Consider the following 23,045-nt stretch of genomic DNA (forward strand, 5'->3'; position numbering starts at 1 on the left):
CATCCATGCTTGCAGTTTGCAGAGAAAGGGGTATCACTTGTTACTGTGTAATACAACAATGAAATACTTAAAGGAAGATGGGCAGCAAATGTCCAGTAAAACAATGGGAATGTGCTGCAGGCCTCAGGGAGCTTGGGCAGAGGGAGAAAAAAGAAACCATCCAAAAAAGAAACCCCAAACAAAAATACCACAAAATCTACCCTGTCTGCTGATCAACAGATTAGCAAGTAATTTGTATAAATCTGTAAGCCACTGATTTTTGTAGATGAGCAAGAGTCCTACTTTACTGAAATCTTAGAGGCAAGCTATTTTCCTACCTTTTACCTTAGCATAGCCTTTCTATACCAGTTATGTCCAGTTCCTGTAGCTGTGCTGTCCTTTCACATTCTTTTCATAACCAGTTTTGTCTGTGTAAAAGTCTCTGTTCATTGCTAAATTTTGCAGTTCACCTGTTTTATCCTTCTGAACTTTAGTTCAAAGTATTTATGGTTTGGTTTTTTTTTGTACACACCTTTTCCTACCTTAATTGGAAATCTTAGTGTCACAGTCACTTAACAAATGTTGTGTGTGATCTTACCTTCTTCCTTACCTAAGCACTCTGCAGCTCTCTCCAGTTCTTTTGATGTGCAGATATATTTAGTTTCTCGAACAGATGTTTTTCTTCAGTGAAGTGCTCCTCATCCTGTTTTATCATATATGAAAGCTCATTTCCAAACATTTCCTTGAAACTTGTTTGGAATTTCAGATCCAAACAATTCCTTCAAATGTTTTTAGCTTTCCTATGCCAGCAGTCTGCATGCACTGCACGTGGTACTTCCATTCCCCCAAAACATTTCTCTAATACCTTGGAAATCATCTTCATACCCATCTTGGTATTTATGCACTGAAGCTTGAAGTATGTGCTGCTTCATGCTTTCAGTAGTTTTGAACCTTGAACACAGTTACTGCATGAGGTAGCTGTTTATTGGAAATTTTATTGTAATTTGTGATAAGGCAGGTTGTAGTGAAATAAGAAGAGGTTGTGCTGAATATAAATTACGGGAAGCATCTTACTCTCACTTCGAATATAGATGCATTTAACGTGGCAACTATGACCTCTGCTTCTGAAGCTAAGGATATGGAGACTCTTCTGCTGTAAAACTTTGGGGTGGGTGGCTGCATGTGTACTTTTTTTCTTCTGGAGACAGAATGGAAGAAGGAGCGTTTTAAAGTTCTTATTATTTCCAACATATTCTGTCTGAGTACAGTACAAGAAGTCCAAGGTCTATATGTAACATTCTTCTCAGGTAATAGTATCTCAGAAAAAAAAAACAATCTCCTACAGCAGTGATTTTTAGTATGAACTGGAATAACTCTCCTTGCCAACAAAAGGCAAAAAATGCCATCTATAAAAGTGAGGAAAATGTGGAAGACAACAATACTTTCCCTAAGGATGGAATCAGCTCATTTTGTCTTTAATTATGAAGTTCCTCTTACCTGTCTGATCACAGCCTGTAACAGTCCAGTTGTGCAGAGACATAGTGCAAATTTACCACTGGACTCCTGCCACTTTTCCACTCTGGCAGTCAGATGAGTTTGGGAGAAAGAAGCTGTGTGAAACAGGTGTTTCTAGCAGTCTGTAGACCTGCAAAACAGTCTTTTAAACATATTTTCAGAAGTGCATTGAATACAAATTTCTGCGTAGCTCAAAGCCACAAAAAAGGAAAGTAACAGATGACCAAAGTCTATAGCTCCAAAATTAACTATGTAGTAGAAGCAGGGAGTGAAATTACAGGGAACAGGAAGTGCTAAAAGATCTGTATTCCAGGCTGCAGAAAGGACTTCCAATTTGCACACAAAATTAGTGTATGCAGGAACTTACTTTTTAAAAGGTTACTGTATAAGTGGGTACATTCTTGTATGTTCATTTTTCTTTTTTTTGTATTTTTTTTTTGTTTGGTTTGGTTTGGTTTGTTTTTGCTAAACAGTGTAGGATTGAACATCATATTGGGGTTCATTCAGGAGCTGATGAGATTATTTGGGAGATTTTCAGGCTTGTTAGCTTGTTTTCTATACATCCTTCCATATTCTCATTTGCCAAGAACATCCTTCCAGAATAAATTAAGGAAAAGTTCTGATGCAGCTATTTATTGCATGTGTAATGGACTTCTAAAGACCTGCCATGAAGTGTTGTGTCAGTGTGAGCTGAAATTCCGCCCCCCCACCAACAATAACCAGGCTAGCCCAGTCTGGAAGCAAATGAAAGCTGTATTTACAAAGCAGAATCTACAGTCTATGATGAAATGCAATGAATATGCACAAATATACAAAATTCACAACATTTACAAATATATACAATCAACAGAAAAGCACAACCAATCTCCCTTTGCTACCCTTCCCAAAGGGGCCTCCCTCTCCCAGGAGCTTCCCCCCCCAGACCCCTCTTGGACAGAAAGCAGAGTTAGTTAAGCAGAAAGTTGTTAACTTAGCTGCCAAGGTCAGTGTGTGTTATCTTCAGCCAGAAAAGAAGAAGAAACAGCAGCCAGACAGCCCAGCAACTGCCCCCACTGCCGAACGCAGAATGTGCAGAGTGCCTACTTTGTTTTGGGTAATAGTTCTTAAACATTTCTATCTATCCAATGGAAGTGTTTAGAACAATCAGTATTTTGCTTTCTTACACCCAATAGTGACTTATTTACACTCTTTCACTTTCTCTGTTCTGAACTTTGCAAGGAAAAATTAAAAAGACAGTTTCAAACCATCACAAGTGTTCTGCTTATTCTATAGATCTGTAGCTGATAAATGATTAAGAGTAGTAAGTGACTTGTTAGATAAAGGCATTAATATGCCTGATTTTTTTTTTCTCCAAAGAAAGCCCTGAATGCCCTCTTTAAGCAGGAGGAGGTGTTAAGTAGCATTGTTTCTGCTTCACTCCAACAGGTGGAGGTAAAGCCATATGTGTTGGATGACCAGATGTGTGACGAATGCCAGGGTGCACGGTGCGGTGGGAAGTTTGCTCCTTTCTTTTGTGCCAATGTCACTTGCCTGCAGTATTACTGTGAGTTTTGTTGGGCAAATATCCACTCTCGTGCAGGACGTGAATTCCATAAGCCATTGGTAAAGGAGGGGGCTGACCGCCCACGTCAGATCCACTTCCGCTGGAATTAAACATGGTGAACCAGCATCTACATAAGGAAAGAAGGGTGCATGTGGCTTACTGTGTTTGAAGATACTGACATGCAGAAGAAATAAGTGCATTCTTCTGCTTTTCACCCCAGCTATCAATACATGCATCTTTATCAGCAGCCAAAACACACTACAAGCCTCTTGTTTTTCACCAAAACCCTACATCTCAGGCTTACTAATTTTTGTGATATTTTCATGTTAAAATAAAATGTTTTTTTGTATTTTCTCCAAGTTATTTTTATATGTAAAGTTAAAACTAGATATGAGAATGTTTTTTGCGTAGGGGCACACAGTCTGCTGCTATATTTCGTGGGTGAAGCGTGCACTTATTTCTAAACATGGGTTTTTAAACTTCAAGATCTGCCCCAGTAATTTACCAAAGGTAGCAAAATAGTGAAGATGGAATATGTCTGCTACAAAAAAAAAAGACAAAAAAGAAAAAAAAGCTTATTTTTATTGTTGTTGCTATTTTCAGTGTATACATAAACTAAAAATTAGGGTTGATTTTTTGCTCTCCATTTTGACTTGCAAGAAATAATACCTCAAGATAATCTGATTTATTAGCTATTTTTAAACATTTTTAATCACAAGCTGTATTAGCTTTGCTGCTATATAGGTGTTATGTGTAATGCCACCTATTAATACGGGATTGAAACGTTTAAGACACACTGCATTACAGATTAAATGCAGGCAGCACAATATGGCCTAAACTGCCATAGTTTTAGAATGTGAAAAAAAAAAAAAGAAAAAAAATTGCATGTTTACTTACCTGTATACACCATATGCATGCACTAGAATATTAATTAACAAGAGGTGAGTTATTGCAGATGTTCAAAAAAAAAAAAAAAGGCTCTCTTGAAACTAGGTAGCATGAGCAAATTGACAAAATCTGTTACAAAAAAAAAAAACACAAAAGCAAAAAAAAACCAAACTTGCATGCATTATTGTGACTGAAGTAAAAAAAGAAAACCAATGTCCTACATGTGTACAATATGCAAATTAGTTTTAGATTAGAAAGTGCAGCCATTTTGTGACCTGGTCAGTAGTGGAATTCAATTTTATGCAGACTGGATGTAATATTGTAATCCCTGTGCAATTTTGTGACGTGTGCTTCTACTTAACGTGGCGTGATGTAGTATAGGTACAAGTTTTTGAGTAAAAGGCTAGCATTTAAAAAAAGTTCTTTTCAGCCCCCTTTGATTGTTCATGGTTAAGATTTCCTCTACAAACCAAAGATGGCCAGCACACTGCTAACCAGTCACCAAATGTGAAACCCATGACAAATGCATACGAAAATAGACTTCTATACAAATGCATAATGCTTTAGAAATTAAATCTGAGTAAAGTCAAAATGGAGAAGGTGTAATATACAGATGGCTAGTTGCATAACAAACTAAAATTTTACCTTTAAGACAACAGTGAAATTTGGCTTTAAAAAAAAAAATCTTGCTTACATGTTTGACCTGTGTGCATTGTGGTCTTCTGTCAAACTGGGGTCACTGTTGCATGAAAAGTAGCTACTTGACAGTCAAGGAATAGTGTTTTTATTTTAATGAAGGAGTTGTAGTAAAGACATTGCTTGCAGATTTTGCAAGACAAACGTAGTTAGGACAGAGGCAATATTGAACTGAACACTAAAAGAAAATCCTAGCAGTGTTTTTTGTCTATCTCAGAGCATTTTTAATGCAACTAGCCCCTACTTTGTAACGGAACAAACAGTACTCTGCAGTCCAAGCAAGCTCTCAACAGTCGATGTTGCAATGCAGAACTAAGAGCCTGATGCTAGAGTTGAAATTACAAGGGTGTTGTTCTTCACAATCCCTTGGGACAATCCTTCATGTAAGCAAAGTGTTGATCTTATATTGGTTGTCTACGGTGTGCTTTTTTGTACTGTACAATATGTGGTTCATGTCTAACTCTGCTGTTTTATTGTGGTTGTGGTTCAAGTTTTTAATGTTTAAAGTTGATGCTGTTTTAAGAAGAGCTTTTTACTAATTTATTTGTCGATGTTCCCTATTTGTTACCTAACCATGATCCTCCAGATTTTTTGGAGTATTCTTTTCTAACCTTAACCCTGCCAAACCTTGATCCATTTTGACATTTGTTATGCACTATTTTTATATCTCTGTGAGAGATTTTTCCAACAGTCAGCTATTTTAAGGCACACTTTTTTTGACTGATGACATCTCCTTTGCTATACCTCAATTTTTGGAATTTAGAAAAGAAATCGGTAGTTTTGCAATGTTAATTATTTAGATATAATTTAATTCTGCAGATTTTTTTAAACTTTATTTTCATATTTTCTGCTTAATGTTTAAAATTGAAGAGCCTTTAAATATATTAAATAATAAGCACTAATATGAAAAGAGTAAAAAATTGAAATAATTGGAGATGTTGACAAACTGCTTTCCCTGTTTAAATGGAGCTACAGAAGTTAAGTCACAAGGGGACAAAACAGGGATGCCCTTTTTTGGCATGGGTAAAAATAACTAATTTTACTTGTCACTTCATTTCTGGAGCAATTCAACTTATAGTTATCGTACCCTGCACCACCTCCTTTTTGTTTTCCTTTATTTTTTTCTTTTTTTTTTTTATCAACTATGTTCTTATTTTCTATCTGTTGAACACTGTATTTGATTTTTTTTTTTTACAGATCATATTTATTTTACTATTTTTGTAGAAGATTGCTAGTTAGTTTGATTGTATTTTTGTATTTTTAAAGCTTCTTCACTTTTGTTCCCCAAATGTGCATATTGCTGCCCATGAGTATGACTGTGGAGGAATTAAAAAAAAAAAAAAAGTACTTTAAAAATCCACACTTTTTGTTAAGAAGGAAACATTTAGCATTTATATATTTGTGTATGGAAAACACTTGATATTTTATCCCTGTTGCATCTGGCTGCACAAAGCCTCTCCTCAAAGATGCTACAAAACTTGAATATAACACATTTTGGAAGGCTGACTAACCTCGATTCTGTGTTGTGATGTGCAATACTGTTTCTAATGTTTGTATAAAAAAAAAAATAACAGTGTAAACCTTTTTAATGCAAATTTATTTTTTTCATTGCATATTTTGCAGATTTTATCCACAGTGTCATTTTTTACTGTCAGAAAAGATACCCCTTTTGTCATTGCAACTATTTTTTAAATCCAGAAATCTTTGTACTGATGTAAATGATTGTAGTTATTTTGGATAGTGTTTTGCTAACTAAAGGAGAGACTTTTTTCATGCATATTTCTATTTTGGTTTTTTTGGTTTTTATTTTATTTTAATAGTAGTAAAATACTTGGAATAATTTTTCATATTCTTGTCATTAATATTATTTTGTATTTTTATGTGGAAATATATAATTTTATGACGCTAATTGCTAAAGTTTATTTTATGTTGAATTATTTTTGGAGCTGAAATCTTTGTAATATTAAAAGCAACTAGTTTCTAATTCCGAGTTTCTGTATAGAATCGCACAAGTGGTTTATGGAGTGTTTGGATTGTAATTATAAATGGTTCTTTGATATGCAAATTAATATTTTCAGTTGATTTTATTTTGTATTCCTAATGGGGTGTTAAAGCAGTTTTTTATTTTTTTCTAAATAAAAATAAAAAAAGAGAACCCATGCTTTTATGGACACTAGGTAATCGCCTTCAGCTTACAATTTTTTTTTTTTTTGTTAAATATTTTAGTTTTGTTTTACTGTTATCTTCCAGGTGTCTAAATCTCCAGTCTGTCTGTTGTACTGGTAATTTAACTCTGTAATGGAATAGTTTGCTGCCAACTATTTATATTAAGTAATTTTTAAATATTTGTAATATTGTTGACTGACTAATAAACTATTAAGTTATTGGCACATTTCTTTAGTAATTTCGTGTCTTGTGCAACTCTTTAACAAAATGCTGTTAATTATTAAAATGGAAAAGCAGTTAATGTTGTGAGAAAAAAAAATATGAAGATGGCTTTGGTGCAAATTAAAGTCCTGTTTATTTATTGTATTTCTCCCAGATGGCTGAAGGAATTTCTAAACTCTGCAAACAATGTGTCTTACAGCTCTTTAGACAAGGCTTTCTCTTGGTGTTTGCTGAGAATTTTATTCATTTCAGATATTCAGATACTTAATCTCCTTTACAACCCCCACACTCCTGCTTTTGAATGCCCCTACTATATCCTTCCCAGCCATGTTTCTGCAGGTTTGGGGCACCACAAGTCTGCTTTTACCACATTTACAAACTAGAAAAGGCAGGAAATTCTTCAGTGTAATTCACTAAATTGAAATAGGCTTAAGGCTATTTGCCATCCTTCCTAGTGCAAAGAGGCCAGACGCCAGAGTTGGTTGAGGAAAGCAGGCCAAAATCTGGTTCAAAATCAGCAAGAATAGTGAGGTCTCAGTGCAGGTGAACTGAAATCTTCTTGTAGTCTTTCACTGTTGGTATTTAAACTGAAAATACTCTTTTCCAGGTCTGTGGATTCATTATGAGAAATAGGGACACTTTTCTCTGTTACTTTGATTGGAGCAATCAAAGTTGCACTGCTGCCACTGTAGATGGTTTCTTGCCTATGCCATGGGACCAGCTGCTTTCCTTGCCAGTGCTCTCACTTGGATTTCTCCTGCTTCCCTTCCCGTGGCTTTGTTTCTTTGTTCCCATAGGTTTGTAGATAATTTCCTTGGAAGCATCTTGCTCCCTTCATAATCTTTCTAGTCATGAGACTCAACTCAGAATGAGAGCCTGACCCTGATGTCAGCCCTTGGCTGAAAAATCTCTTAACACCTACCCATGTCTGTGCACCTGTAGTGCCCCATGGCAGAGCAACCACCTTCTGGAGAAAAGCAGCACTGGGTTACCTACAGATACAAGGCACTCAGCAGCACATCTTGCCCTGCTTTGACAAGTCTGCAGAAGCAGATTCTCCCAACCCTCTGTTTCATTGTTGCCTGGAAGTGACTTAGCAGACACAAGTTGAGCCTGTGCTGTATTTCAGGCCAAGGACAACACTTCTCTGATACCCAACTATTTATGAATCCCAGACTGCACTCAAAAGCCTCCCTGTGAGATAGGACAAAAGGGAGTTTGACCATGACACCAGCATATGCTGCACCCACTGCTGGGTATCCCACTTCTGCGTAGGGATGGTGTAGGGAAGAGAGGCCATGCCATTGTTAGCCTTGTCTCTGCTTCATCTCCCAAGGTACCACTTAGTGCCTTTGGTTTATTGGGTTTTAATCCAGAAAATCTTCTATTAAGTCTCATAATGTATCTGTACTGAAACATGAAACATCATATTAACCATGCCTGTATGCAGTGTTCCTAAATTATCACTGGGGAGCTCTAAATCCATCACAGCATCTCAGCTGTAAGAGGACAGGGAGAGCTGCACCATACGTGGTAGGTGTCAATGGCAATTGCCTAGCTTTCTATTTTTGGTGGTGTCAGAAGAGTTAAAGATTTATTTTCCACAGGAAGAACAGACTAAAGCAAACAGCACTGACAGTAATTGCTCTGGCTTGTTTTATTTTTATTGTCAGTGGTGGGTTTTTTTATATGTCATCACTTTCATCAGCACTTAATTGCTGGCACAGAGCTGCAGCTGCTGAATTACCTTTTTCACTGTGATGTGAAGGGCTGTTTTGAAGAAGCTGTGGCCATTACAGAATTAAGGCTATGGGGTTTTGGGGTTTTTTGCTTAACACGGGTACTAAACTTCTCCATCTTGTGTTAAACATAAGACCAGGTTAGGAAGGACCTCCGAAGGTCATCCAGTCCAACCCCCTCTGCAGTGAGCAGGGGCATCCTCAACTAGATTAGGCTGCCCAGAGCACTGTCGTGCCTCACCTTGAATATTTCCAGGGATGGGGCCTCAACCACCTCCCTGGGCAACCTGTTCCAGTGTTCCAGTACCCTCAAGGTAAAGAACTTCCTCCTAACATCAATCTCAATCTGCTCTTCTCTGTTTTCAAACCGTTGCCCCTTGTCCTATCACTGCAAGCCTTTGGAAACAGTCTCTCTCCAGGCTTCTGGGTGCACCCCAGCCTGGGCAGGGGTAGAAGCTTTTGGTAAATCTGGTTGCACTGCCTGCTGATGTTGGGCTCAGACATAAAGCATCTGGGAAATGAACCAGCCAACCCACTGGCCTTCTGAATCCCAGTATAAGTGAGACCATGTGTTGATTTGGTCCTGCTGTTCTGTGGCTATTGGGCACAAAGCTGAGTGTAGGGAGCAGAAGGGGAGAAGTTTGGCAACCTGCTGACTAGTGGATCGAATTGAGAAAGATGCCTTTTTCTTGTGCATGCAGTTATAAATTCTGGTTTTATGAACCTATTGCTATCTACAACTCTTTCAGTATAAATAAATCTTTCCTGTTGTGCTGTAAAAACAAGTGATATCTACATCCCTGGAAGGCAAAGCCCAGCGCCAGCATGATAACACGCAGACAGGTTGAACCAGTTTGGCGTAGCTGAACTTCTGAACTGGAGCTGGATCACATCCCTCCACTTTGAAGGATAGAAAGAGGTAGCCACATGACTTTCCCCACTAGACCACATAAAAGCACCCTCAAAGACAGTGTCTGGAGCCAGCTTAGACCTGGGGGCCTGAACATGACAGGTTTGCTGTTTCCAGGATGAGTAGCTGGGTTAAATGGCAGAAAGGAAAATCTACAGTCATGGTACAACCATGGGATCAGTGGGGAAGGCTGGAAGGCAGGGAATTTTGAAGAATCAACAGTACTGGTATCCAGAAAGTCTTCACTGCCTGTATCTGAACGGCAAGAGGGAGATGAATGGTTACAGCTTTGATGCACTGTTGCTCCCCACAGCAAATCTCAGCAGAGCCAACAAAAGTGCTTTGTGTGTACTTGCGTGGTTAGCTTTTCTAAGTATCTGAAGAGTGGAAGTGGTGAAGAGACTGACTCCAGGAACTGGCACCAGGAGATGCCTCTGTCAGGTCTCTCCTCACGGTGCACCAGCCCAGTCCCATCTGTGCATAGCTTGCACTGCCATGGCCATAGCTGTGTGTTTGCAGCTGCTGTCACAAAGGCTCAAACCAGTGCCGGGTTGCCTGGGGCATGGACACAGGTGGAGCAATTTCCCCTGTGCTCCCTCTTCAGTGAGGACAGAAATGTCTCTGGCTGGAAAGGCACTCAGTGGTATGGCTTTCAGCCCTCTGTGAGGGCCTTTGCTGGAGAAGGGTATTCGATGTCTGCTTTCTAGAATAGAAAGCTGAAAGCTTCAAAGGCCTCTCCAGCTTCCCACTGTGAAGGCTGTTCAGTGGCAAAGATTAGGTTTGGGGTGTTCTCCAATAACCTACTGCATCATCATTTACTTCCATTACTAATCCTCTGACAGATTTCAATGACCTTTGCAAAAACAAAATCAGCCTGGGCTGACATATTTGCTACAGAAGATGCTAATCAATATCTATTTTGTTAGGCAATATGGTTATGTCTCCTCTTATTGTGATTTATTTCATTTTTTTGTTGTTGTTGACCAAAGGGGGTTGAATGGGTGATAACAGTACTGAAAGTGGCAAGGGTTAATAAATTCAGATGAGGTTGTCATCTTATTACCAGAGTGCAAGAAGTGAAGCACAGCCATTTAATTAACCCAGTCGCAATGAATTTCATGCAGCACGCAGTTAACACTTCATCTATTAAAACTGCAAAGCAGATGGTAGTGAGCAGTTTTGTCTGCTGTAAATAGGGGACCAATTTAAATTACTTGCTGCACAGAATTTTATAGGACAAAATTATCTGGATATTAAAGAGCGAGATATTTAATAAACTCTTTCTTTTAAGTCATGCATGGATCAGACTCTTGGTCCAATAGTAGAAAACTCAATTATTTCCATCAAATCCCCAAAATGAAGAGCTTGGGAAATAAAAAAAAGAAAAGAGAGAGAGAGCAAACTGTGATGAATTGGCATTTCTTCAAACTCCAAAGCCTTCAGTCATCCTCTCAGCTGGAGAGTACATACCTCATTGTAAAAGTTTTACCCTACTTTATTTGCCTACAATTTTTATTATTCACACCAATGGATAATCTTACCTGACTACTAAAAGGCCACATTTCCCAAGAGACTGCTAGTTTCCCTCTTGGCTCTTAAAAAATGGTTGTAATAAATATTACCGAATTTAACATCTTCCTTTTAATTTCCCAGGCTTAGGGAAAGTGATGTGAGCACATGGCAGCACAGATAGGCAAGGGACTGTACATCAAAGGCTTGGAGTGACTCAGTAGCTGCTCTGCTTCCCTGTCTCTTATCCTAGGCATAAAAAGCCAAACCCAGCCAGGACTGTGTGATGTGGCTTCATATGCACATAGTTGTTTAGACACTTCTGGAACTTTCCAGGTCTTGAAATTTCATGCACAAAACTATTGCCTTCATATAAAATACAAGGCAAAGATGCTAGGAAGAAGCACAGAGGCTCTCCTAAAGTCATGATTGCCTCAGGACTGCATGAAACCCATTTTTCAACAAAGAAGCAAATGTTTGTTTGAAATCAGAACAGAATCCCAGGAAGAAAAGGAAAGCCTGAGCCAGCAGAGCAAGTAGGTCACTGCACGTCCAGGAGTGTATGGCTTCCACAGTCCCAGACAAGGGCAGAAAATTGACTTTCCAGTCCTTCAGAGAAAACAAGTCTGATGGACCAACCTGCTTCAACATTCTCCTTCTCCCTTCAAAGAGAGAGGCTTGACAACAAGGCTCTGCTTCTGGTGAATAAGGTTCATTAAGCCCACAGAAAGCTGGAGGGTGTGCATTCATTTATTTGAATGACTCTTGGAGACTCCTTTATTTGAATGACTTTTTCCTTAGAGAGGCAGAAGGCAAGTGTGTCCTTTGTCACCTCCTCTGATTGCTCTGTCCACTGAACCGCTAGCAATAGCTCTCAGAAAATCTCTAGAGATTCAAGGCATCACAATCCATGACAAAGGACATAAATTGCTCTTTTCACAGATGACATCCTGCTTTATCTCGGTAAAACACAAATCTCTGTTCAATGCCTGCAGAAGTCCTGGAGCATTACTTCAGTGGAGCAAGGCTTCATGGACACATGGCTAAATCAGAGGTGAACCTTACTCAGTCACCCAGTGAGGTTTTTTATTCTCTATGCTACTGACCTCCAAGGGAATTCAACTATTTACTGTACCAGCCCCACCTTACTTAAGCAAACTGCCATGGTTCTTTTTTAGCACTTCATATCAAGGTCAAGTAGGGCTTCATTTTCTGCTGTAGGTAGTACCACAGGTTTGGTTTGGCTGTATCAAGTATGAATCATATGTATGGTCCCAAGCAAAGCAATAAGTAACACACAAAAGTGACCAAGGATCAACCTTCTGAGGCTCAGGAAAAAAAGCAAAATGAAGGTTTACTCCCAATGGGGACATTTATTGGTCAGCAGCTTCACCCACTCTCTGGGGAAGGGCATGCAGAGCTCCCAGAACAGCACCTCGGCCTGAGGAGCCACAACAGCACTTGACTGCTCTTCTTCCTTCACAGGTGGTTTGTGGCAGAGACTTAAAGTCTTCTTGAGGAATACAGGCATGTCTAGAGACCATCCCAACGCTTCTGGGAAAAGGACAGTCACGTCACCATTGTTCAGCCACACTCATCCCCCTGTAACATGCAACTGGTGAGGCCACACCTCGAATACTGGGTTCAGTTTTGGGCCACTCACTACAAGAAGGACATTGAGGTGCTGGAGTGTGTCCAGAGAAGGGCAACAAAGCTGCTGAAAGGTCTAGAGTAAAGGTCTTTCAAGTAGTGGCTGAGGGAACTGATTTTTTTTTTCAGCCTGGAGAAAAGGAGGCTTAGAGGTGACCTTAACACTCTACAACTACCAGAAGGGAGGTTGCAATGATGTGGGTGTTGGTCTCTTCTCCCAGGTACCTAGTGATAGGACAAGAGGAAATGGCTTCAGGGCTGTGTCAGTGGAGGTTCAGATTGGACATCAGGAAAAATTTCTTCACTGGAAAAGTGGTCAGGCATTGGAACACACTGCCAAGGGAGGTGATGGAATCACCATCCCTGGAGGTCTTCAAGAAGCTTGTAGATGTGGTGCTTCAGGATGTAGTTTAGTGGCCACGGTAGCTGGGTTACAGCTGGACTTGATGATCTCAAAGGTCTTTTCCAACCTTAATGGTTCTATGATTCTATTTTAAGGTTCTGTCATCTCCAGGCTCCCAGAGATCACCACAGCAGCAGGACACAATTCTTAAAAGACAGGAAGGAGAGGGCAGTGGCACAGAACGTGATCTTTGTTCAAGCATGTAATCAAATAAACTCTGAACAAGTTTTAAATAAATAGAACAAACTCAAAGTTTCTTTAGTCTGTTTTCAAACATGCTATGAGCTATTTCCCTCCTAGCCATTGCTGCTGAAGAGAAATCCATGGCCAGCCAGCTGGAGGGGACAGTGTCCTAAGTCACAGGAGCTGCCATTGCTGCAAGTGGGATCTCTGCCCTTCTTCACTCAGAAGGGAAAAAAACCAAAGGTATGTTAATATCAGAGTTTGAGAGTGGCATCTTTTAACTGCTATAATTTACTGTCACTGTCTGAAGCACATCAATATCCACAGCCTGGGAACTTCCCCCTTTTCTTTAAACATCACTAAAAGGATGGAAACCTACACTTTCAGACTTGGGAGATGTTACAGAAAGACTCTGAAATATTAAAATATTGATAGGAGATTGATGGATATTAATTGGATATAGATATTTACTGAAACTGATATTGATCAGACATCCATTTGTTAAGACTGGTTAGTCTGAGAAGCTGAGGCACTTCAAGGCAAAGTGACCAGCCTGGGCCAACTCAAGAGTTCAAAGTCAGGGCCAGAAACTGCCTCTGTTTTCTCACTGGCAATGCAGTGTTTCACCAACAAAGTGCATTGCTCTTCAGTATATTCATTTATAATGCAGATTGGGTGGATATGGGGGAAATTTAATCCTTTAGAATGACTAATAACTATGCTAATGTGTTCAGATAAAAGCAGCATTCACATATGCTGAAAGCCTTTATAGTGTAATAAACTTCTGTTATCTTTTGAGGCATGCAGTACTTTGATTTTTCATATACCAACTCCTCCTTGTTTCAAGAGCAATAAAAACATTTTTTTTAAAAGATTGCAGACCTGGAGACTGCTGAACCTCATGTCAGTAGTGCTTGTGTGAAGTGCTGACAAACTACTCCAAATAGTGGGCTCAGGGTTTTCTTTGGTTGGCTGAGTTTTTAACTCTCTGACAAACTACATCAAACCAATTTGAGGACTTAGACTTGAGGGATGGCAAAAAGCTTTGAGGATATTGATTTCAATGGGTCTGAGGCTCTCTGTGTACAGAAACATCAACCCTACTGGAAGATTCACAAATTGCATCGAGTTGGAAGGGACCCTCAGAGGTCATCTTGTCCAGTTCATATTGTTCTTCCTCAGAACACAGACACACTTGCACAATATTTTCAGAACTTTTTCTCTCTGCTGTTGCTAATCACATTCCAGTGATCTCTGCCATTGTGTGACACTTAAGAGTCTTACTGTTGGCTTCAGATCCTGTGCTACCTCCTTCTCACTGCACCCACAGCCCCCAAAGTTACAGCTGCTGAGGTTCAGGTGAGGCTGAATGCTTTAGGAAGCACATCACTTTTGTCTGAAAACATCTCCAAGTGATGCTGCCACTGGTAGCCAGCTCTGGAGCTTAGCAGCTTGCTCCATTGTGGCACAGCCTTGCCCTCCTCAGGGAGAAGTGTGATGCTGTTCTTTCCTCTTGTGCTGCTGCACCATGTTGTGGTTTTCATGTAAGGAGCACCTCAAAGGCAGAGAAGTAAGTAAGAAGTCATGGAAGAAATAATCTCAATGACACAAAAAAGGAAGCTGGCATTTGCTACTAATCTCAGTCTGCACTATAAAAAAAATCAAGACAGTATGGAAAAAATAGTCTTTCAAAGAAAAAGACACACAGCAAATGCAGTAGATTATTCATTTAATCTTCCCATAAGAAGAATGAAATATCAAAGATACCCAGTCTGTAAGAGGGAAGAACCAGCAGACACACAGCAATGACTGACCAGATACTACAAACATTACCAAGAACAAAAGAAGGGCTTGGGACCTGCTTCAGTAAGACAATGCAGGATAACAAAAATAAAAAAGCATGAAGTAATGATGTCTCACTCTGGACAAAAGCACAAGTCTCACCAACAACACTAAACTAGGAAAGTGCCCTAAAGAAGGACACAGGGCCTCTCTACCCAGTCAACTTTTGTGAATGAGAGCAGAGAGCTCTACAAAGGGACAACTGCCAGCACGGGAAAGGCACAAATGCTGTGGAGGACATCTTCAGGGAGAAATCAAAAGACAAGTCTGCTGAAGCTGACATAGAAAATAGAAGGAACTCTGTCTGGGAACATGCAGATCTTAGAGAGTTTGTCAAGCAAAGTTGCCTACCTGTTCCCATCTCCCTAGTGATGCACAGGTTATGTTTGGTATTGGAAATTCTGTCATTCGCACTCCCCAAAGTACTTGCCTGTGAGAACCTGCATTTAAATGGCAAGGTTCATCAGTCACACTGGGAAGAGCACTGCAGGGTGGAGATGAAGTGACTGACATGTTCAAGTCTGTCTTTAAATACTCACTGTTGCTGTTTTCTAAGCTAACCTTAAAATTCAGACTCCAATGGCTGCATTCTTTATGCAGAAGAGCTATGGAAAATAAAGGGTTTGGGGAGGATTTTCAGTAGTTAACATTTTCCTGCAATCATGAAAACAGCCAGGAGGGAAGATGGCACTGGAAGGCCCATCCTGGTTCACTGTGCTGGAAGCCTTGGCATGGGTAAAAGCTTAACAGCTGGGTTATGTTCCTCACCCTGGCACAGACTCTCTGGACCAGTGTAGATAACAGTCCTCAGCTGCTTTTTTTTCCAGCTCCTTAGCAGAAATGTCATAAATGAGGGCAAGAAGCGAGTATTTAGGAGGAACATTTCCTTATCTTTTAATTAAGAATGTTACAGACGTGGGATTTTTTTCTTTCAGCAAGGTAAGTAGAGTAGCAGATTTTTCCAGTATAACCTTTTATAGGCCAGGCATGTGATATGTGGTGAGAGCCATGAGAGGCATTTAAATTATCTCTTTTGAGTCCTTTTTATGCTTATTTTAGTTTCAATAGAATTTGGCCTGTTCCATATGTCCTGATTCACTACAGGATGCTTTGCTTGTTGGAGGAGTGGCTCTGTTTGATCAAGATGGTACTGACCTCATTTGTGAAATCAAGTATCAGTATATGGTGAAGTGTTTGCCTCGCACAGTTTTAAGCAAAAACCCTTTAAAAATAGCAGGTTATGCAGGTTCTATTATGAGCAAGCCAGGAAAACAACCCAAATGTTATGTAATGTCCTATCACACAGGCATTTAATCTTCCATTCGCCTGATTGAAATTTTAATCAGAAAAAAACCTCATCTGAAATGAGTACTATTACATTTTTAACAGTCTTTAGGCTTCTGTTGATGTGAAAATAAACGGTGCTGAAATTGTAATAGTAAGACAGGATAGCTATCACTTTTATCTCTGTGAGTGAGTAAAAAAAAAAAGGATGTTACTATTATCTGCATCTTACTATTATCTGCATCTTTACTATTCCCTATTCACAGGTAGGGAAACAAAGAAGTTTTGCTCCATCAAAAGTGACTAGACATTGTCAAGGTGTATATACCATGTGAATATCTCAGCCCTTCTTTATTTTAACAGCTGTAATGTTTGCAAAGCTATGCCTTGAATGTTAAAAGAAAAAAAAAAAAGGAGAAAGTGAAAGGGTAGGTCTGAAATATCCTCAATAAAGAGCTGTTGGCTAGATTACAGCCCATGGCTATATTTAGATACAAGTCTCCCTAAAGAATGCAATCACCAGGGTAAAATATTAACACTGGGTTTATGACACTGCTAGTTCTCTTTTACTTCCTCATTCAGGTGCATGTGGAATAGAGCACGCAAGCATCTGGGCAAGGAGGGCTGGGGACAGGCTGCGGAGGGTGTGTGGGTAGGTATCAGGGTAGGTGCTCAGGGGTGGGGTGTAACACACTCTCCCTGCTCAAGTAAACTTTGGGAGAAGTCACTCACACCCTGTGGCTCATGGTGAGCCCTCATTGGCACTACAGAGCCACACAGATTGCACTAAATCTTTTCACTGAGCTTTTTCACCTGGAGAAATTGCAGTGGAAGGCAACTGCCACTCACTTGCCTGAGAAAGCTCTTCTGAGGGGTGCACAGATTTGTGCACAGCTGCGCCCAGACCTGAGTCGGGGGGAAAAAACATGTGCATCTCTACTGCCTGAAACAAAATCAGCCTCTGAACTACACCACATCCCAACTTCAGCCAACACACAGCCATCAGCAAAACATGCCAGAGTGGACACGCTTGAGCAGTGCAGCAATGTCGGCAGCTGTGGGCTGCTGCCCATGGCTCCTGCCAACGCATGGTCCCCGCGCAGCCAAGCGGACACGCGCCCGGGTCGCACAGCCTCACAGCAGCTGTGATCCAGCTAAAAGTCCAAGGGAAAAACTTTCTGGCACAGACAGGCAGACTCTGTCTAGCCTGCAGCAAAGAGCATGGGAGTTAGCTGGTAGGAAAAAGTGAGCAGCCGCGCTCTTTTGGATCAGCTGCTGGAAAGAGAGAGGCCTCCTGGGCTGTTTCGCAGCTTGAGCATCCTATTAAAACTCTGCTTCAAAACAACATACAAAGCATACCTAAAAACTGGCGAATGGCACAAAAGAGTTCCCAAAATAAGCACACAGGGAGGGGATATTCATGGAGTTACTCACCCTTGTGCTTTAGGAGGCTGTGTGCTCACCAAGTAGGGCTAAGAAGGGCTTCCTATGATGCAGCATTAAATATAGAGTAAAGAGCCAGAGGGCATTTACATTGCTGTGCAAAGATTCCATTCAATACAGTACCTTACTACAGGTGGATCCATGGCACACTGTTACGGCAATTTTTGCTACAATAAATTTCCAGGAATACGGGGAATGGTGTTAATCCTGGAGCTATGGCAGCTCCTCTGAGTCGCTTGTCCCAGCTGTTAAAGAGAGGGACTGCAGATGCTTGCTGCCTTGTTTTCCATTGCTGCTTTCTAAACGTGGGAGATGCACATGATTAAAGTGTCTAAATCTAGAGATGATATTTTAACCTCAGGGTATGTGTGTGAGAGAGAAAAGCAGAATGGATTCGTTTCTGAGTTAGTGTTTGTAACAGTTCTGCAAACACTTAGGCAAATTCATAGTCAGAGAGATTGTGTCAACGTTTCAGTTAAGTGCCTCTTTAAGGAGCTGCATTGCCGTATGTTGAAAATCTAATCATCTTTAAAAGAGCCAGTATCTAAAAGTTTGGCTTCTCAAATGTGTCAGTTGATATTTTCCTTCATTTGACCTATTTATCTTAAAACATTTATAATCTGTTAGGAGGATGTCCGTAGCTGAGTCCAATTCGGTTTGTTTGTTTTTTAAATCTGCTGTTCGCTTGCCAAGAAATTAAACAAGCAGATGCCACTTTTTGAGGGGCTCCATTAAATGCAATGTCTTACATACCATCTGCTGGATCTGCAGCAGCAATTAACAGCTACGCACTATTCCCAGAGCAGAGCTGACAGCAATTGATGGTGCTGGGCTACTGGCAATTTCTCCTTCCTGCTCCTCGTCCTCTCCCTTCCAAATGCCTGTGATGATACAATATTCCTGCATAAAGGATTGGGTCTGCTGAGATAAAAGGAAAAGGAATTCTTTGTTCTTCAGCCTCTGATGGATGAAAGCCCTTTCTAGGCATTACAATTTTTAAACAGCAATGATACTGACTGAGCCAATAGATGGTTGCAAAGGCAGCAACGTTTGTCCTGTATCTTTTGAGACTGGTCTCCTCCATACCGGTGTGCAGCTGCTCTGAAGAGCCAAGGTCTGGGGCTGCAGACAGACTCTGCCCTTCTGCATTGCTGGTTTAAACCCACATGGGTGGGAAGCCACTGATAATTGGTCCCTCTGTTTGATGTTGAGCTTAAAATACCTGGGGAGGCTCAGCCTAGTGAGCAATCATGAGTCATGAGTGCTGGGCGTGACTCACGTCCATTGTCTGACAGGCAAGTAAGTGGCTTTCTACCAGTAAAAACTTCTAGACTGAGTCTTTTATTGACAGGTGGCCCTCTTCTTGATGGGCTAATATGGAGTGCATGGGTTCACTTTATTGACTGGGCTGTCAGCCTTCAGCCTACAGCCTAGCCCCTGCTGTTGGCTGAGCAGATTGATCACTTACCCTGGACAAGAGCTTTCCTGCCTTTTTTTCAGTGCTTGTGGTGATGGCACTGTGACTTTTCCCAGACTATTGGGGCTGACGGTTATTTATGGCTCTGCCTGACAGATGTGGGGGCTTCAGGGGGCTTCTCAGGGCACCAGACAACTCTTTCATGTACTAAAATGCAATTAAAAATAAATCTGTGTATCTGAGCCTTCAGGTTTCCTTTCTAACTGACACAGAAAGTCCACTTGCTAACAGACGAGCTTCCCTACCCCTACCACTTAGAACATTGCTCCACACACCCTTGTGGCTCTCCAACATTTAGGTTTTCCTTTAGAGACCACGAGCCTCCTCCTAAGCTAATATTATATACAGTATTATGTGAAAAACCCTGCTTGATGCAGCAAAAGGTGCATTGCTTTGTTTGCAATGAGTTGTTTGCATTTCTACCTCAGCAGAAGGATTTTTTTTTTGACTCATCTTGTCAAGCTTGTAGTCTGTGCTCAACACTACCGTTTCTTTTCTCTGAGGCATGTTAAAAAGTAAAGGGATCTTCAGGTTTGACACTTCAGATGCTCAGCCTGGCCACAGCATCAGGATAGACAGGTGTACACTATTTTGGAAATTAAAATTTCCATCCTGACAATAAATCTGTATAGTGATTATCCTTATTGCCCTGTATGGTGACCATCTGTAAAGGCAATCTGAACTTGAAAAAAACCATCTCGTAAATCAGGTGCAATTTAAAATCTTCCAATAGTATGTAAATCTGTCCAGGATTTAGGGATTAATTGAGCAGCAGACAGCTTAATACATTAACCTTTCACCCCTGTGGGCCTGGGTTTCAAAGCTGGCTTAGGTCAAGAAGTAAAAAATTAGACTGGTGATTTTGTCTTAGTCATTACAAGTGCTGGGGCTCAGGGGAGCCTGGATAGCACTGCTCTCAGTGCCCACTTCCCAGTGTAGGTTTGCTCTGAGGGCTGAGTGTGTCTTCTCTACTGTTGGTACTCTACTACAAGGTTACTAATTTAAGAATAAAATCAGGTGCCTGAGGAAACCTCTCAGCAGGATATGGTGGTTGTAAGAGAGGCCAGGGAGCATTGAGGGTGACCCTACATAGTATCTCTCCCAAAATCAAGCCAGGTCATTGAAGGGATGATAGGGACACTGGGTCAGGCAGGGACAAGAGGGGAGGTCACTGTCAGCCCTTCTTCAGCCCTATTCAGCCTGGTGGACAACCTCACTTCTTGCTGCTCCCTGTGCTGGCACCCCACTACTGGCTGCACCCTCCTCCAGGGCTTGCCACAAAATGCAATGTTGCAAAGAGGATTACAAGAGAACCTGGATTCAGCAAGTGTTCCTGAATTTCTTTGTGTCTGAACACATTAAAATACAGCAGCACACAGCTGCATGGACTGTCCCTCTCCTGGTTTCCTTTCGCTTGTGGAAGATGGGACGCTGCAGAGGTCCTTGATGCACCCTCAGCTGCCCAGCACAGGGTATGTTGTCACTTGGCAGCAACCTTTGGCAGCCTGTCCTCACTGACTGTGAGCCAGAGCCTGCTCTACTGGGATGTTGCATCACTGAAAGGGAAAACACAGTGCCCATGAAGGTGGTGGAGTAGCCCCTCCATGCCTGGTTGGTGGTGGTTTTCTCTTGCCCGTGTCCCTGGCTTTTCTGCAGCTCGTTTAGGTTGGCTTAGCACTGACCACTGGTGGCAAAACGCAGAGTGATCTGCAGCCATGTTGACTGTGAGGGAAGGGATTGAGCAATGCAAGTGTCAGCAGCAGACACCTCTCTGGGGAGATAAACACACTCTGAATCCCTATTAAATAGCACCAGATTGGGAAGTCACTCAATGGGATTGTCCCTCTCGGTCAGCACATGAGTATCCCCACACAGATTTATGCCCTTCACACCCTTCAGACCACCCTTGAGAAATACCCATGCAAAAATAAAAATTACCCATGACCCTTGCCTTTGACTTTTCGACCTCTCCCTTTCCCCTGCACATGGCCTGTCTGCTCAGGCTTGGCCAGCTGACTAACGAGATTGGGTGAGATCTCTGCTCTGAAAGGACATTCTAAAATAACGTGATTTTCTGGAACCCACAAATACAGACAAAAATATCTACATTTCCCGTGTTGGGCTGTTCTCTCTGGTCTGCTGGGAACAAATGTTGTCCTGGGGGGGTTTTAACCTTACAAAAATGCATTTGTTAGTGCTGCAGGTCAGAGGTGAGATGAAAAACACGCTGTGAAATCCAGTGAGAAAAAGCTTAATCATTTATTTTCTTCCCCGGGATCTTTTCACTTGTTCCAGCTGGTTCAAAAGTGCTTGGAACACATCAACAAGGATTACACGACTGGAAACAAACCTTTACCAGCAGCAGAACCAGACTGACAGAAACAAGACAACAGTCTTTTTCATACCACAAAAATGCTCCTAAGCAACATATAAGTTCCACTGGTGCACCCACTTTTTTCCTCCCCTCCTGGTGGAATTGTGAAATACTATTCACTCGCAAGCATTACAGTTCACTTTTCAAGGGAATAGGATTAAAGGGTTGGTTGCAAAGTGATGTCTGAAGTTCCAACTATTAAAATGCACATCGGCATGCAGGGAAAATAAAAAGGCACTGAAATTCTTCTCCAACCCAAGCACCAGGTGCGTTAATTACATTTCATCGCGTGTTGGTTTATTACTGCGGTCACTTGTGCCTTATGATCCGCGCTAACACCTGCGTTCCGTGGATATCTTGGTATTTCACTAAACAAGATGAATATTGGCCAGATGGTGACTCCAGTAGGAAGCATTTCACGTTGCTTCTCCTACTCGGCACAGTTGCCTGTAAAGGAATCCTGAATGTCACACCACACCAAATGTTGGGTTTTTTTTTTTCCCCAGTTCAGGCCACCGTTGGGTGACGAATGGAGGCAGGAACCCCACTGCCGTACAGCAACGAGATTCCAGAAATGCAGAGAGCAGGGAATCTCAGAAGTCCTCACAGAAGTCCTTTATTGTGTGTTGTACAATCCCTAACATTACAGTCTCAGAGCCCCACTTACAGAAGAAGTCCCAGAAGCCTTTAACAGATGAAGCCACTAACAGAAGTCCCAAGCATATCCCTCACAGCATCCCTACACCGAAGCCCTAGCCAGAAGAAGTAGCAAACTAACAGAAGCAGAAGTCCCTAGCAGCCCTAAATGAAGCTGTTCCTAACCTAAGTCCCTAAGCCCAAGATAACTATTGCTCAGGGTGGCTGGGGTTTATACTCTTTGTTCTCAATCCCTTAACCAGTAAATTACAACCACATATATAAGCTAAACTCTTTTCTCAATAAGAGGTGCTGGCATGTCAAGGAGGTGGCTTCTGCAATGTGTTCCAATCAAAGGGTGCCAAACATGAGGATGTTGTTCTTGGTACTCATGGAATGTTACTGTTTTGCTCTAGGCAGCGTGCTAAGGAATTGGTCAGCTAAGGAATCATGTACTCGGCACATGTCCAGCAGTTGCCCTCAGAACAGTGGCTGCAACAACCAAAGACAACCCAAAAGGCACAGCACTCAGTTGGAGATCGACTGCCCTGTCAGTATGTTCAGAAGGGATCAGATGACAGCCAGA

The 23,045-nt window shown here is 41.3% G+C and overlaps 1 protein-coding gene across 4 annotated transcripts in view; it reads left to right on the top strand.

The window, feature by feature from the left end:
- Positions 1–3,147, top strand: part of CPEB2 (cytoplasmic polyadenylation element binding protein 2) — a 45,464-nt gene extending 42,317 nt beyond the window's left edge. For all 4 annotated transcript variants that reach the window (XM_054391522.1, XM_054391524.1, XM_054391525.1 and 1 more), the window contains one exon: positions 2,920–3,147. In XM_054391522.1, coding sequence (XP_054247497.1) covers positions 2,920–3,147 — 228 coding nt within the window. The remainder of the gene's footprint in view (positions 1–2,919) is intronic.
- The last annotated feature ends 19,898 nt before the right edge of the window (positions 3,148–23,045 follow it).

This window comes from Indicator indicator, chromosome 23 (assembly GCF_027791375.1).
Source record: "Indicator indicator isolate 239-I01 chromosome 23, UM_Iind_1.1, whole genome shotgun sequence".
In the NCBI taxonomy this organism is placed as follows: Eukaryota; Metazoa; Chordata; class Aves; order Piciformes; family Indicatoridae; genus Indicator; species Indicator indicator.